Raw genomic sequence first — 12,366 nt, 5'->3', positions numbered from 1 at the left:
CTCTTTGACGTCGTTGTTGACGTTGACTCTTCACACTGCAAATCAAGACAAATGGAATACAGCTTCTTTTTTTTTTCTAGTACTACCAGTTACTGCTATTATAAAGTAATTTAGAGTCATGTTAATCTACAGGATATCACCATCATCATCATCATCATCACCATGGTGGCAGAAAACATGGGAACGCAGGGAAACTAAAGGTTTCTCATTATAATTTGCAGTTTTGGCGGGCCCGATTTAAAAGCCTAATGGGCTGCATATGGCCCCCGGGCCAGGGATTGCCCCGTGCCCGCTCTAAATCCTAGCAGAGGAAGTGGAAGCGAAGGAGCTTCTCAGAGGGAAGCAACGCAGGACAAACACAGTCCACCACCAACCACAAGCTGAGCCAAGAGTTTCAGCTCCAGGAGGAAGGAAGGACGACGACAACAGCAGCAGCTGTTACAACAACAACAACAACAACAACAACAACAACAACAAGATGAGGCACCCATTCTACCAGAGTGAGGAGCACTTTGATTGGAATTTAAATGGCAGCTTTTTACAGTTGAGTCATCAGAATGTCACCAAACCGGTTTGCGCTCTCTTCCTGTTTGGTTGCAACCGATGACAAAGAAACGAAAGTTAAGATAAAAAAGAATGAGCAGAACCACCACACACTGTTGTCACGAGGCTTTTATTGACTCAACGCCACCCTGAGCGGTCGCTCTGGCCGAGTGGATTTCAACTGTACCATAGCATTTATTTATATAGCGCATTTAAAAGACAAACAGAGTTGAACCAAAGTGCTGCACAGGTCACAATAAAAACAAACAAACAACATAAAAGCCTACATGGTGTCACATGGTGTCAAAAGGACCAGAGTGAGTCTTCAGGGTGTGATGTGAAGCCCTGCAGTGGGTGGGGGCCTTGCCTGACATGCAGGGGGCAGCTTGTTCCACAGCTTCAGGGCTGCAACTGCAAACAGGCAACCTGGGCTTCATCCTGGATTTAGGGAACAACCAGGAGGAGATCAGAGGACCTATAAGGAACTTTAGAAGGAACTCAGGGGGTTCCAGCAGGCCGGAGAGGTAGGAGGAGGCTGCCAGGCCGCTTTGTCACTTAAAAGCAAACAGTTTTGCTCCCGCGCTTCGGTTAGCGGACGAGCAGCAGCGTTCTGGACGGAGCGAGAGAGAGATGGAGGCCTGACTTAACACCGACATACAAAAGGCATTACAATCATCAGTGTCATAAAAGCATGCACGACTGTTTCAAGAACAGAAGGCGATAAGAAAGGTTGGACCTTGGACAACCTCGGGAGATGGAAAAGCTGCGACTCCTCAGAGAAAAAGTAAAAATAAAAGAGATCCTTGACTCAACTGACAGGGGGCGCTACCCAACAAGGTAAGGACCAGGGGGTCTCTGGGGTCTCTTCACACTTCAGGCTGCATTCAGGAGGCGGAAAACCTAAGACTGCTCGAGCATAGCTGTCAAACTCCGGCCCTGACACTACAAACCCCAGAATGCTTTGCTGGTATTGCGGCAGACCGTGGACTTGACCAGGGTTAAAATGAACGTCTTCTTGATGCACCTTTTACTGACTCCTCCAAAGCCTGGACTGGAGTAGTTGCACCTTCATTGAAGGACATCATCATCATCATCATTATTAGTTCATTGTTGTTGTTTTATTCTTCAATGTATTTTTAGCCCATGGAAAAAACGTCACTTCTTTACAGTTTGTGTGTTTTTTTTTTTGTAACTTGAAATGTTGCATGTTATTTATTTAGGATAGAATGAAGCTTTGCTTGTCCTGTGTTGAAGCAAAACAAAAGGTTCACTGCTCTATCTGGAGGAAGATTAGTTTCAATAAATATCAACTTTGGCCCAGTTTTACATTTTGGCCCAGTTTTACATTTTGGCCCACTGTGTGTTTGAGTTTGACGCTCCTGCCTTGGAGGAACTTCTCTTCACCCAACAAGAGACAGACGTGATAACATCATGGAGATATGAAGTTGGCCCTAGTGCTGCTGGTGAAGAGGAAAACACGTGGCTGGCTTGAAAGACTGCACACAACCTTCAGAGTTTTGGTCAGAAAAATAAAATAAACTTCTTGCACAATTCTGCAAAGATGAAGCCTAAGTTTAATTACAAGATTCAACAATCCCATCTGCGTTGGCCACAGGAGAGTCAGACAGAGGCAACTGGCAGCTCGTGATGCAGAGAGCGAGGGAGATAAAATGACACAAACACAAACACTAAATCTTGCGCCGTCGTTAAACGACAAATAAAATACGGAAGAGCGGTGGCAGAAAACCGATGCACAGTCAGTTACCCCATGTCAGTGCTACCAGTATGCAGAGTGGAGTAGAACCCCACCAGGTTCTGGAACACAAGGCTTCCAGCACCCTGGCAGGACATGCAATGGCCTGGTTTCAGACAGTACCAGTTACCAAATGTACTGGACTAAGAGTCTTTAATACCAGCTGGGGTGGTGGTGGTGAGTCACTGCAGTTCGCAGGTGGTGGTGCTGTTATATGGTTTTACAATGGTGTAAAATGAGCCTCCGTGTTAAAATCCAGACTGGAAACTGGAGCATGACACACTGGAGTCACAGTCAGTGCCACAGTGCTCTTGTTCTGGTTTGATGATACGACTCCATGATGTGATGATGATGCACAGTGCTTTGAATTGTTCTGTGACCTATTGTGTGTATGCGAGTTTGAGAATGTGTGTATATATATATATAAATATATACATATACATATATATATATACATATATACATCCATCATGAATGACAGGCGGCTTTGAACCAGATGTCCCCGGTGTCACCAGCAGGCTGTGGCCCAAATTCCCCGGCCGTCTTTTAAAGGTGCTCAATAGAAACACAAACCCGACGGTCGCAATCACTTTCAGCTTTGGCCACTCACAGTGCGACTGCTGAAAAATCTACTCGCATCCTCCTCTATTCTATTCTACTCTACGTTGTTCTGTTTTCTGTTTTCTTTCACAGCGAATAACGAACACGAATCATTACAACACAAAAACAGCATTTTTACAACCGCCGACAAAAACAGTTGGAGCCTCCCGATTTCTTAAACTTTCATTGGTTGGAACTGGAGAAGGAACCGAGGCTTGGAGGGAGGCGTCGGTGGGTGGGAGGAGCACCTGGTTGGGGACCTGCTCACCGACCTGGTGGCTGTCAGCGAGTTTAAATGACCTGAACATTAAAACCCACTTCATCTTGAATCCATGTTTCCCCTCCACTCCTTTCCCTTCCCATCCCATCCCATCCCAGTGAAACACTCCCCAGCAGCAGTCCTCACTGTGTATGCCAGACTATACACTACCACTGGAGAGTCTGCCCAGTTGGCGAGAGCACCCTGGTCATGTGACTCAGTGAAAGTTCTCGGCAGCCATGGGAGAGTCTTCCGAGTCTTGGCGGATGAAAGGAGCGGCGTTCTTCTCCAGGGGCCCGGCCGTGTGAAACTTAGAGTTCTGGTGTTGGAGGCAGACAGGTGGAGGAGCAGAGGGAGGTGGAGAGAGGGAGGGAGAGAGAGAGAGAGAGAGAGAAGGTGTTAGAGAGAGGAAGAGAGAAAAGGAGGAGACAATGTGTTAGTACTGTGAAGTGAAAGACTAAAGTTGAATGAGGTGCAATGAAGAAGAAGGTGGAGAACATCCCAACACACCTGCAAACACACCTGAGCTGTAGGAAGACGTAGAGATTTATTTGTTACATTTAAAATAAAATAAAAAAAATGTACAAAAATAGAACCCAGAAAATGTTTATGAAGCAAAAAAAAAATAAAAAAAAATAAAATCAGCGAGTTATAAACATGTTTACTATTTATATCAGAAGAATAAAAAGGTGTAAATAGACCACCGTCCCTTTCATAGCTCACTGCAGTGAAGTGAAGTCCCCCCCCCCCAAAGGAATATTGTTGTAACTAAACGTCCATGACTGATTTTTAATCTTTGCATGCATCAGCAGCAGGTTTTCACCGTCAAACACATGAAAAAAAAAATCACATGCAAATTTTCCTTCCTTTGTCCCTTTTTCACTGACGGTAGAAGATCTGGGGCAAGACACCTTCTGTTTACAGTTATAACAGGCTGTGTGTGTGTGTGTGTGTGTGTGTGTGTGTGTGTGTGCGTGGCGCGCACACAGAGCACAGTCATCAACATGCCAGAGCAACAAGTCAGAGAGGAAATGTTGCAAGCAGGACGACAGAGTCCAACCACGTGCACCAACATGGACACCAGCGCACGCGCGCACACACACACACACACACACGCACACACGCACACACGCACACACGCACACACTCAGCACAGCACAGCACAGCAGGCTGACTTCATGCACGCCGCGGCGCCGCTGACCGACTCAACGAAGCAACGCACAAACGAGACGCCGCACCAGTCAGAAATGTTGCACGCAGCAGTTTGGCCTGTGGGGGGCGCTTGTTTTATGAGCTCAGAGGAAGAAGGTTGGGGGCCGGCTGCTTTATGGTTGCCAGGTTGCTTCACGGAAAAAAAATTTGCCTGGCTGACAACACGCGCGTGCGTCCTTCAACGACCTCCACACATTCCTGCACCGGAGGATTCGATGAAAAGTTCCGCTCCACTGTAAGCTCGCACTGGGGAAAAAATAAATAGATAAAATAAAAAAAAAAATAAATAAAAAATGCTTTAAATACCGTAGAAAATATTTTAGGTCCGAATGTGTGTTTAAAAAAAAAAAATCCTGCACCAACGACGCGACTTTTGTGTATTTAACTTTTCAACGACGGTCACGTCTCACACATCCAGCCTGGCCTCAGTGTGTTCACACTGTATTCCAGCAGCCAGCAGAGAACAGCTGCAGAGTCCAGGCAGGAACATGATGCAGCGGGAACATTTCCAATGAAGCGACTGATTGTGATGACAACACTGACGCAGCACCTAGATAGGAAATAATACAGTGAACTGGAATACATTCTTGGCCGCCTCCCCCAGTTACACCTGAGACACCTCCCCCTTCCACACTGTTGTCACCGGACACTGAAAACATTCTGACTGACTTCCTGCCTCTGCTCTGCTCCGGCCGCACAAGTTGACACAATGCTTGACCTCTGGACTCTAGTGGACGTCGAGACTCAGCTCAACTCCTTTCAAGTGACGTAGAGAGAGACTGACTGACAGACAGACTGACTGACTGTCAGTGCTGGAGAATGATGGAATAAGCATTTGACAAAAAGCAGCAATTCAAAACACACACACACGGTTATAATCGCACACACAGAGCGTGTGTGTGTGTGTGTCAGTTTTTTGATTGCTGATGATGCCGATGGCTGATTGGCTGATGGTGAGATCGACTGAATCCCTTCACAATAAAGGCCACGGCAGCACTGCTGTGCACACAGCGAGAGAGAGAGAGAGAGAGAGAGAGAGAGAGAGAGAGAGAGAGGGAGAGAGAGAGAGAGGAGACCACTCAGAGGAACAGAATGAGAACCGCCTCCACTGATTGGACGACAGCGATCTGCTTGTGCGTGCGTCCATCCCTTTTCTGCCAGTTGTGTTGTGTTGTGTTTGTGTCAACTGTGGATGAAGTTGTCGGCGCCCTTGGAACAGAAGGAGGCTACACGACGTGGGACTTTGTCATGACTGCGACCGAAGACTTGTAGGAACTTCAGTGACAGTCTGGCTTGCAGGGGAACCCCCTTCAAATATTACATGGATGAGATGCAGTGTGATATATATATATATATATATATTGAAAAAAAAAAAAAAAAAATCAGTTTGTCGTTTCAATCAAAAGTCTCTTCCCCCCCCCCCCCTCAAGATACGACTCTAAATCCCACCGGTTATTTTGCCATTGAAAAAAACCACAACAGCAGGATTCACCAAAGGTCCGTTTGGCCCACAAAAGGCTTCAAGAGTTCAGAGTCCCGACTGCAAATGGTTGTTGTGTTTGTGGTGACCGTCGTCGGCTCCGTTGCTCTCAGACAGTACCTCGTTCTCCATGGTGTTGAAGTGCACCCCCGAGTTGCTGATGTCCTTCTTGAACCAGGGGTTGAGGAAGCAGAGGATTTCCTTGAAGGTCCTCCTCATGTCGCCGTCTCGGAAGGAGTAGATGATGGGGTTGACCAGGGAGTTGCACTCGGCCAGCACCAGGCTGTACTTCTCGTAGCGCAGCACCTTGCACTGGTCGCAGCCCAGGCCGTCCAGCAGCAGCACCACCAGGCCGGGCGTCCAGCACAGCACGAAGCAGCCTGGGAGAGGAGAGGAGAGGAGAGGAGAGCAGAGGAGAGGGAGGACGCCAGCACTCCAGTTCAGCGGAGGAGTCCAACAACATCTCCAACAGCAGACAATCAACACGCTGATAAAAGTGGGAGTTGCTAAGAGAAAAAGATAAAGCACAGAAAGCTGGAAGGAATGTGAAGTGAAGGCAGGAGGAGCCAAGGGGAATGCACTGTAAATTCCTCACTCGACGGTGTGTGTGTGTGTGTGTGTGTGTGTGTGTGTGCGCGCGCGCGTGCGTGCAGGTTTAGTCTGTATGATCAGATTTCAATGGAATAACATTTTAACTTTGGGCCGTCCCGGAATTTACCCAAGGTTCAACAATAATTTATACGCAACGTTCCCGACTCTGGAACTACGTCAGCAGAGTGCGGAAACGCAACAGGGAAACACAAAAGTGCAACACCATTCCATCCACAGAGGTGCCACGGCCGTGCAGACAAACGCTTAGGCCTCAAAGACACGTGAACAATCGACTCCAGCCGGAAGTAAACGACGCGGAGGAGGAGAAAAGTCGTCCCTGACCTGAACGTGGTGAGAAGCAGAGAAGCTGGTGTGACTGGACAGAGGAGCGAGCGGGTTTTTCAGCTTCACAGAAAACAAAAAGAGTTTTCAGGAGGAGTCGCGAGGAGGAAACCGACTGCCTGCAACAAGTCCAGACAAGCTGAGAGTAAAGAGAGAGTGAAGGAACCAGCGGTGCCGTATCCTCCTGTGTGTACCAGGGAGGGGGAGAGTAACCGACGCGTATCGATACACCGACCCGCGCAGGCACGACGCCAGCGCATCGGCGGAGCAGCCGTGAATCGATGCTACTTTGGGGTTGAATCTTAAATGCATCGCTTTTCACGTCCGTCACAGACCGATACTGCACAGCAGCACTGCACTGCAACTGCAACTTACAGCACTTCAAGTCTGGCGTGAACGACACCATCGTTCCGCGCGGCTATTTGTGGAACGATTCTACAGCCAACAGTGGCCAACGACAGAGAAGAGTGGCCTGTGGATCTCCTGGATCTCCTGGATTCTGGATCAGCAGCAGGGCTGTGCCATGGATCCATTTTAAATGGAAGTCACTTTCTCTTTTAGTCGTAACGATGTTTAATAGAGGGAAAATGGGAAAATCGATTTCCCTCTGTCATGCTTCCGGGTTGGCACCTCTTGAGTACCGTAGTCCTCCTCCGCCCCTCCCCCCTCCCCCCCCGAGAAGCTGTAAACTGGCTTCCTATGTTTACTGGCATCTGCACTAGCTAGCCACAGCAGCTGTTAAAATCAGGAAGTGGTTCTGTTTGCTAACCTCAACACTGCAAAGTCACATACAACACGCAGTTGTCCCGTTTTTGTAGCAGATTTCTGCCCCCCCCCCCCCCCCCCCCCCAAAAAAAGAAAAATCGAGTTTTCACAGAAAGAAAATAAATCAGGATTTTATTTTTGACCAAAATTGCACACACACACACACACACACACACACACACACACACACACACACACACACACACACACACACACACACACACACACACACACACACACACACACACACACACACACACACACCGCTGGTGTGAGTGTCCAGGCAGTTCAATAGTTCCTTTTCAAGTGATTAAAAATCACATGAGCACAGACACAAATTCAGGATGATGCTTCAAGACGATTGGTTGATTTCCGTTCAGAAGCTTTCAATGCTGAGAGCTTTTTTTTTTTTTCAAACCTCCTCCAGGGGCCTGCGAAAGAAAAAGCGTTTGCCAAACGTGGCCTCGGCGTAAGAAGCTCTTCCACTCAGAAGGCTGTCAGACCGAGCCGACCCACCCTTCAGTGCAGGCATGGGCAAACTACGGCCCGCGGGCCATATTCGGCCCGTCAAGCTTTTGAATCCGGCTAAGAGACAGGGAACTGACGTGAATTGAGCCGCATCGTGTATGTGAAAACGTGCCAATAAAGCGGTGGGTGATTCATTTGTCTGGCACCGGTCCACTTGGTTCCAGGGCTGCGGTGGTGAACGGCTCGAGCGACCTGAAGAGTGATTCAGACTCTTATCTAAGCGCTCCCTCTGAGCTGAACTCTTCTTAAAAGCCTTCTTATGTCCTTGAGAAGGGTCAGATTATGGAAGCGTGGCCATTAAGAACCAGCCAGCTGCCTTAGCGGGGCCACTGCGAGGGTTTGTAGCGTGTGCTTTCTCACCTATAATCAGGGAGACGGTCTTCATCAGGTTCATCACCGTCTCCCTGTGCCTCATCTGGCTGGTGTGCTGGGACATCTTCTTGCTTTTGCGCCTCACATAGACAAAGATCCGGGTGTAGACCGCCAACATGATGGAGAAGGCCAACAGGTTGAGGATGGCCCAGAACACCAGGTAGCTCCGGCTGTACATGGGCGCCATGGTGGAGCAGTTCTCCAGGTCGCACAGGCAGTGCCAGCCCATGGTGGGAACCAGGCCCATGATCACAGCCACCAACCAGACGAAAAGGATGATGACAAACACACGGCGGGTGCTCATCTTGCTGTGCAGCTGCATGTTGAAGATGGTCTGGTGGCGCTCCATGGCCACGGCCAGGAGGTTGACCACCGACGCCGTCAGGCTGGTGTCGATCAGTGCCTGTCGTATGAACCACTGCTGCTTGGACAGCTTGATGGTCCATGGACCAGTATGAAACATCAGGTGGAGGTAGGAGACACCTGCAGGAAGAAGATGGAATGAACCCACAATCCATAGAGCAAGGGATTGAGATGAACATTCACAAATTATCAATAAAGAGTGAAAAAAAAAATAATAAAAAACTGAGCTGGCAGAACAACGTGGATGAAAGAAAATTCACTGCGGCCCAGATTTATGGTCTGTTCATTTTGCATGCAACTTCAACGTAGGGATGTCTGTGTAGTGGGGAAGGGCGATACAGTGGCGGTAATAACGATAAACTCCTGTTGACGACGTAATTACGTGCACAACGCACTTGCTGGCTGGCGGGCAGCTCACGTGTCGCACAATAACAAGCACGGGGCTGATAGCGTAGCCACCGTGCTGGAGAACCCATCGTGGATTGAGTGGTTGTTTTTTAGCGAGCTGCTGCTTCTGCAAACACGGCGTGCTCCAGGCGTTCTTCTTCTTCTTCTTCTTCTTCTTCTACCGCCTTCAGGGAGTAAACTTGCGGCGCCACACCAGGCCGGGCAGAGGTACTACATCGTTTTCAGTGGTTTCCAGCGTATCCGTGTTATCAGGATTTTTTTTTTTTTATTATATACGGCTTCGTGGAAACACGGGTTTTTTTTCCGAGTGCGGTTTCAAAAAAAAAAAATCCCCCAAACATGGAGTTGAATCGTTTTATATTTTTATAAACGCAATAAATGCCAGAAATTATCGTGATAAAACTTTGAGTCCATATCGCCCTATCCCTACTGCGCAGACACCAAACAGCGACACAAGCTGTTGTTGGTGAAAAAGGTCCAATGATCCCACACAAAATTTAAAAATCCTCGGGCACGAATGCGAACGGCGCCAGCAGTCAGCCGAGTCGACGGACGGACAGACGACAGACGGTACCTGCAAAGAGGTCGGCCACAGCCAAGTTTCCCAACAGGTAATAGATCGGGAAGTGGAAGCGGCGGTTTTTGAAAATGGCGCCGATGACCAGAAGATTGGAGAAGATGACCACGAAGCAGACGATCATGCCCAGGCTGACGATGACGTAATCCCGCTGCCGCCAGTGGTCGCTGATGTTCTTCCCGCTGGCCTCGTAGAAGAACTTGACGGAGCGGTTGTAGTAGCATCCCTCCGTGTCGTCCTGCTGCGTATCCATGGCCACGGCCTCCGAATTCTGTGCCTTGGTGGAGGGGGTGGGGTGGGGTGGGGTGGGGGTGGGGGGGGGGGCAAAGAGGACGACCGCTAGCCAGAGAGACTCCGAGTGGGGAGGTGGAGGGCCATCAGCCGGACTGCAGGAGAGCAGAGGAACCCGTCTGAGGCGTCTGACTGGGAACGCAGAAGCCTTCAATCTGTGGAGGGTGGGGAGGGTTGGGGGTGGGTGGGGGGGGAGAAAGAAAAACAAAGATGCATCATCTTTAAAATTCAGGCATGGAATCTTTTCATTTCCAGTAGGAGAACAACTTCTTGTATCAAGCTTGAGTTTTTTGAAATGTGTTAACGTGTGACTACTGGACCTGTACGGTTCCCCTCTGTGGAACCACTGTTTACAACATACATTCACTTCCACATATTTCATAGTCCACCAATTCCTTCCCCACACTGCTCTTTCATTTCAGTCGTTGCAGGCTTCTGAGTTTGCAACCCGACTTTGTGATTCACCAATCTCCATTTCCACAACGCTTGCAGCCCAGCCTGGGCATGAACACGTTACACTCCTGTGCCATCATCTCTCCACCGGCTTCCAGGTCCTTTCAGAATTGATTTTAAGCGTTTGTCTTTTGTTTTTAATGCCTTTAAAGGGCAGGGCTCCCTCTCACTGGACAGAGATTCTAACGTTTCGCAATCATGGCAGGACCTTGGGTTCTTCGGCTCAGCTGCTACTCTGAGGTCCCAAGGTGGAGCTCGAGACAGTGGGGCGATGGTTCTGTTACTGTTGCTGCTCCCAGGCTGTGAGCCCGGCCTTTTTAAACCCAGGTTGAAGACCCACTTTTTTTTTTTAGACTGGCGTTCACCTCTGACTGGGGGGAGCCCGGTTGGATGTGTTCAGGCTTTATTTATTCATTTTATTTATCTTATAATCTTGCAGCATTGGCGGCACTCTCCCGTGTTTTATATTTTGTCTCAAGGTTTTATTGCGCAGCACTTTTGCGATTTTTATTTCCAGTGTATTGAGTTTTTCCTTTTGCTGTAAAGCACGTTGGGTGTCTTCTTGGCGATTGTAAATCAATCACTCAGTCGATGGACTTTAATTTGTACGCCGCCAAGTCACAACCAAAGGCGTCTCCAAGTGCTTTGTATAGACAGAGGAAAAGCCACTGAACCCAGCTGAACCCTGCTGAACCCTGCTGAACCAGCAGAACCCAGCTGAACCCTGCTGAACCCTGGTAGACCCAGCAGAACCCTGCTGGACCCTGCTAAACCCTGCTGGACCCTGCTGGACCCTGCTAGACTCAGCAGAATCCTGCTGGACCCTGCTGAACCCTGCTAGACCCTCCTGGACCCTGCTAGACCCAGCAGAACCCAGCTGAACCCTGTTGGACCCTGCTAGACCCAGCAGAACCCTGCTGGACCCTGCTAGACCCTGCTGGATCCTGCTGGACCCAGCAGAACCATGCTGGACCGAGCAGAGCCCTGCTGAACCCTGCTGGACCCTGCTGGACCGAGCAGAGCCCTGCTGGACCCAGCTGGACCCAGCTGGTCAGAGCACATCCCATAAGACGCAGCCACTGTTTACGGATGACGGCCCATTGGCTCATTTGGAGATGTGGACTGTCTGCAGTTTCAGAACCTCTTCCTCCAGCGTCTGAGGTGCCAGCGGTCGTTATTCCACCCAACGATGTCACGTTGTTGCATGTCAAGAGTGGCAGCCGAGCCAACAGCGCACTCTAATCCTCTTCTTCAGGGCGACTCTGAACGCACCGCACGATGCGTTCTGAGTCAACGACGCTCCCAGCAACTTCTCCTTGTGCGAGCCAACACGGCGCTCCGAGTTTAACTCGCTCAACAATAGAAAACGCAGCGCTGCTCCCTACAGCCGAGACACACCTCACAATTACACAATCCAGCTATGTAACTCAAGCTCAACCCAAACACACACACACACACACACACACACACACAGAGAGAGAGGAAGACTCAGTGACCCACTCCGCTCGACAGCGAGCAGGCTGAACGCTGTGAAGAGAGAGGGGCCATAAATACTGAGAGACAAACGTGTTCCAAATGCAAAAAGACAGCGACCACAACATCCTGTTGGCCCGGCGTGCAGCCAAACAGGTCGAGAACATTTGCGCTGTTGCGCGGCTTTTTGCACACCAACGCAGTCGACCAGAGGCCTTTGATCTTCTGAAGACGCGTCAGACGTGTGCAAGTCAGTATGTGGCACATTGTAAAGACGCGGAAGAAAAAGCAACTGCAGTCAGCCGTAGCAACACGCGGGGGTCGTGCACTCACTGCAGTCCAGACGGACGGCTGAT

At 49.4% G+C, this 12,366-nt stretch overlaps 1 protein-coding gene and 1 long non-coding RNA gene across 2 annotated transcripts; one reads left to right on the top strand and one right to left on the bottom strand.

Annotated features, from left to right (window-relative positions):
- Nucleotides 1-657: 657 nt before the first annotated feature.
- Nucleotides 658-10,079, bottom strand: lpar2b (lysophosphatidic acid receptor 2b). The gene is made up of 4 exons (XM_076013136.1): nucleotides 9,791-10,079; nucleotides 8,434-8,928; nucleotides 5,968-6,227; nucleotides 658-3,474 (listed from the first exon to the last, which is right to left on the bottom strand). The coding sequence occupies exons 1-4, from the start codon at nucleotides 10,044-10,046 to the stop codon at nucleotides 3,373-3,375; spliced, it is 1,113 nt and encodes a 370-aa protein (XP_075869251.1). The 5' UTR covers nucleotides 10,047-10,079; the 3' UTR covers nucleotides 658-3,372.
- On the top strand, nucleotides 10,014-10,253 carry LOC142879730 (uncharacterized). Its single transcript, XR_012925342.1, has 2 exons — nucleotides 10,014-10,088; nucleotides 10,123-10,253. It is a non-coding gene; the product is annotated as an uncharacterized LOC142879730 (long non-coding RNA).
- The last annotated feature ends 2,113 nt before the right edge of the window (nucleotides 10,254-12,366 follow it).

This window comes from Nelusetta ayraudi, unplaced genomic scaffold (assembly GCF_046127955.1).
Source record: "Nelusetta ayraudi isolate G7.1 ecotype Tasmania unplaced genomic scaffold, CSIRO-AGI_Nayr_v1 ptg000006l, whole genome shotgun sequence".
Lineage (NCBI taxonomy): Eukaryota > Metazoa > Chordata > Actinopteri > Tetraodontiformes > Monacanthidae > Nelusetta > Nelusetta ayraudi.
Note: the sequence above shows the minus strand (reverse complement) of the source record. Positions and strands in the feature narration are given on the sequence as shown.